This window comes from Nestor notabilis, unplaced genomic scaffold, assembly GCF_000696875.1.
Source record: "Nestor notabilis isolate BGI_N333 unplaced genomic scaffold, ASM69687v1 scaffold27905, whole genome shotgun sequence".
Lineage (NCBI taxonomy): Eukaryota > Metazoa > Chordata > Aves > Psittaciformes > Psittacidae > Nestor > Nestor notabilis.
The window spans coordinates 5,267-8,977 of record NW_009930198.1 but is presented as its reverse complement, the minus strand read 5'-3'; the positions used below and the strand labels follow the sequence as shown (position 1 = coordinate 8,977).

Sequence of the window (3,711 nt, the reverse complement as noted above, 5' to 3'; positions counted from 1 at the left end):
AGTGCCGCCTGAAGGCCACCACCTGCCTCCAGAGGGTCAGGAGCCGGCTGTGCTCGTTGCTGAAGTAGGTGTTGAAGGTCTGCTCGTGGGGTGCAGTGATGTTGGTGCCAGACCGCGGTCGTGGGGTCCCTCCCCATGGGGCCACCTCGGGGGGGCATCCCCACCTCCCCTGGCCCCGCATCCCTCTTCCCTTTGGTCTCCAAATCTTTCTGCAACACCCCCCGTCTCCACAACCATTATCCCCATGGTGCTCCACAGCCCCCACCCCAACTTCCTTCCTCTCTGCAAGGTAAGGGTTGGGGGACTCATCACCCTCCCACCATGTGCCACATTCCCTGCACCCCCAAATTATTCTCCATGCAACATTCCCTATGGTCCTGCATTCCTCCCAGTGGTCTCACATCCCTTTCCATGCCACATCCCTTTCCGTGCCACATCCCTTTCCGTGCCACATTCCTGCATCCCTCTGCCTTGCATCCCCTTCCCATCCCAATCTACATTTCCTGCACCCCCAAATTATTCTCCATGCAACATTCCCCATAGTCCTGCATCTTTCCCAGTGGTTCCACATCTCTTTCCATACCACATACCTTTCCATACCACACCCCTGCATCCCTGTGCCTTGCACCCCCTTCCCATCACTTGCCACATCTCCTGCACTCCCAAATTCTTCTCCATGCAACATCCCCCATGGTCCTCCTGGTGGCCCTACGTCCCTTTTCATACCACATCCCTGCATCCCTGTGCCTTGCATCCCCTTCCCATCTCAATCTACAATCCCTGCACCCCTAAATTATTCTCCATGCAACATTCCCCATGATCCTGCATCTTTCCCAGTGGTTCCACATCCCTTTCCATGCCACATCCCTATCCATATCACATCCCTGCATCCTTGTGCCTTACATCCCCTTCCCATCACAATCTACATCCCCTGCACCCCCAATTTCTTCTCCATGCAACATCCCCCTCACATCCCCACATCCCTTTCCCTGCTGCATCCCCACATCCGTCTCTCCCTGCTCCTGCTCCCTGTGGGATCCCTGTCCCCCCCAGACCTCCTCCTCGCGCCTCCACTCGGCCTCACGCTGCTCCAGCTCATCCCGTGCCCGCGCCCAGTCGGTCGTCAGCTTGCGGATGTCCTCGCTCAGCGCCGCGTTGGCCACGTTGGCTTGTTCCAGCTGCTCCCGCAGCATCGAGTTCACCTGCACCAGGCTGGTGCTCCTGGGGTGTGGGGAATGGGGGGGTCACACAAGGCCAAAGCATCACCCCAAGGGGTTCGACAGCTCCTCAGGGACCCCCCGCTCACCTCTGCTGCTCCTCCTCCAGCCGGATCAGGGCATTCTCCAGCTCGTTGCTGCTCTCCTCCTCCGGCTGCAAGCTGCTCACATCCAGCTGGCTCTGCAGGGACAGCATCTCACTCAGCACCACCCTAATTTGGGGGGCGGGTTCAGGGCAGGGGGACCCCCTAAATCCATCCCTCACCGTCAGCCTCTCCTGCTCCAGCTCTGTCGCCTTCTCCAGCAGCTGCTGCTACCCTTCACCGCATTTCTTCTTATACTGCAACACCTGGATGGAGGGAATGGGGGGGGTGACACCGAGACGGGGGTCCCCAAAACATCCTTGTGTCCCCTGGGAAGGGTTTACCTTGGCTTGGAGCTTCTGCACCAGCTGGGCCTGGCGCTGCTGGCCCTCCTGGTATGCCTGCAGCTTGCGCTTGTAGGCGGCTTGTTCCTCCTCGAGCAGGCGCCGCAGCTCGATGTTGTGCTGCGCCAGGCTCCGGCTCTCCGCCGCATCCCGCTCGCCCGTCTCCAGCCGCAGTGTCTGCTCCAGCTGGGATGTGGGAGAGGATTGATGTCAGGACACCCCCTGAATCCATCGGGATGCTAAACCCCCACCAGCACCCTCTGAGCATCCCCCGACTTCACTCGCAACACCCAGTCCCAGACCAAGCCATCGCTTCTGGGGGTCCTACACAAACTATCTAAGACCCCCCCGAATTCTGCATCCCCCGCTTTTGCACGCACAGGGAAGAACAGGAAATTTTGGGGGTGCTTTCAGAAATAACCCAACTTTGAAGCTGGGGGCTCAGCAAAGCCCCAGCCTGGTTTGCACTGGGATAAAGGAACCCCAGGTGCAGCCACGGTGATTCTCTTTGGGGTATTATCCTCATATTTGGGGTATTTTATGGATAACCAGACACAAATGGAGGGGCTGCCCCCCAAATTCCTGGCAGGGCCCCAACTGGGGTCTCTCCAGGAGCCACATTCAGCATCTGGCCGCTGCCCAAGGCTCTTTTTAATCCCCCGTTGCCACAGTGAAGGGATGTGAAGGTGAAGGATGCCCACGGCAGGGGGTCCTGCTTCCCAAAAAGCAGCAGGATAAACAAAATGGGGATGAGGATGCTTTGTGCATCCCACAGGACAAGCCCTGGCAAGCCAGGATAGGTCTGGACAAGCCGAGTCTGAAATTCCCATTGCTGACACATTACAAGATGCCACAGCATCTCCAGCTCCCAGCATGGGGAATGCAGAGGTTCCAGCTTGGATTGCTGTGAGTTTTGGGGTGAAAAAGGGTGGTTTTGGGGTTATTGGGACTTACCCTTTCACTGATGGCGTTGTACTTAATGGCCAACTCATCGCGCTCGGCCCGGCTCTGGGCCAGCAGGTCCTCGACACGGGACAGCTCCTGCTGCAGGATGCGGTTCTCCTCCTGGAGGGACAGCAGCGAGGACATGGCCCCCGCTGCGGGACCGGGACCGGGCTCAGGGTGGCTCCGGGAGCAGCAGGACACGGATCCACCTCCGGGATGGAGCCAAGACACTACCAAGAGCCGCTTTGTTCCACCAGTGAGGAAGGGGCTGAGCCTGCCCCACGCATCAGCTGAGGCCATGAAAAGCATATTCCCCCCTCCAGCTGCAATGGGACCCTTAACATGCACTGGGAAAACTGCTGCAGCTTTCCACTGGAAACTTGCTGCGATCACAAACCACTGCAGATCTGCAGTTGCAATCACAAGAGGGGTGCAGGTTTATGTGTGTGACCCCAAAGGCTCTGCACATTTGCTACTGCAACCACAAAACTGCTGCAGATTTGCAGTTGCAACCATGAAACTGCTGCATGTTTGTATCTGTGATCACAAAACTGCTGCAAGTTCATAGCTGCGAATACAAAACCGCTGCAGATTTATTATCGTGATAGCAAAACCCCTGCAAATTGGTGTTTGCAGCAACAAAACCACTCCAGATGTGCAGCTGGGATCACAAGGGAGCTCTAGGTTTATAGCTACAATCACTAACCTGCTGCAGATCTGCAGCTGCAATCACACGATCACTGCAAATTCAAGTTTGTGATCACAAACCCACTGCAGATTCATAGCTGTGAGCTGCAGATCGGTGTTTGCCATCACAAAACCACTGCAGATTTAGAGCTGCAGTCGCAAAACTGCTGCGAAGTTGCAGTTCTGATCACAAAATACGGGTTTGTGGTCCCAAAACCACTTCAGATTTGCAGCTGCACTCACAAAACCGCTGTGAATTTGTGATCACTGGGGCGCTGCATCTCCCCAGCTGCTGTCCCAAACCCACCTCAACCGCAGCAGCAGCAGCGATGCAGCCGCTGCAGAGCTGCTGTTTCCCCTCCCCAAAGCCCCACTTGCAGTGGCAAAACCCGCTGCACAAGTGCCTTTTGCAACCACCGACCTGACCCACCCCCT

General features: G+C 56.9%; 1 protein-coding gene across 1 annotated transcript; it reads right to left on the bottom strand.

Moving 5' to 3' along the window:
- Nucleotides 1-1,519: 1,519 nt before the first annotated feature.
- LOC104406355 (rootletin-like) lies at nt 1,520-2,756 on the bottom strand. The gene is made up of 3 exons (XM_010015304.1): nt 2,599-2,756; nt 1,645-1,830; nt 1,520-1,566 (listed from the first exon to the last, which is right to left on the bottom strand). Exons 1-3 carry the CDS (start codon nt 2,731-2,733, stop codon nt 1,531-1,533), a joined length of 357 nt encoding a protein of 118 aa, XP_010013606.1. The 5' UTR covers nt 2,734-2,756; the 3' UTR covers nt 1,520-1,530.
- Nucleotides 2,757-3,711: the final 955 nt, after the last annotated feature.

What these genes read in the sequence shown, in the direction of transcription:
- LOC104406355 (XM_010015304.1), bottom strand. Translation starts at nt 2,733, where the DNA reads ATGTCCTCGCTGCTGTCCCTCCAGGAGGAGAACCGCATCCTGCAGCAG. An exon ending in ACAACGCCATCAGTGAAAGG is followed by an intron (nt 1,831 to 2,598) that starts GTAAGTCCCAAT and finishes CCCACATCCCAG; the next exon opens with CTGGAGCAGACACTGCGGCT. An exon ending in TGCAGAAGCTCCAAGCCAAG is followed by an intron (nt 1,567 to 1,644) that starts GTAAACCCTTCC and finishes CCCTCCATCCAG; the next exon opens with GTGTTGCAGTATAAGAAGAA.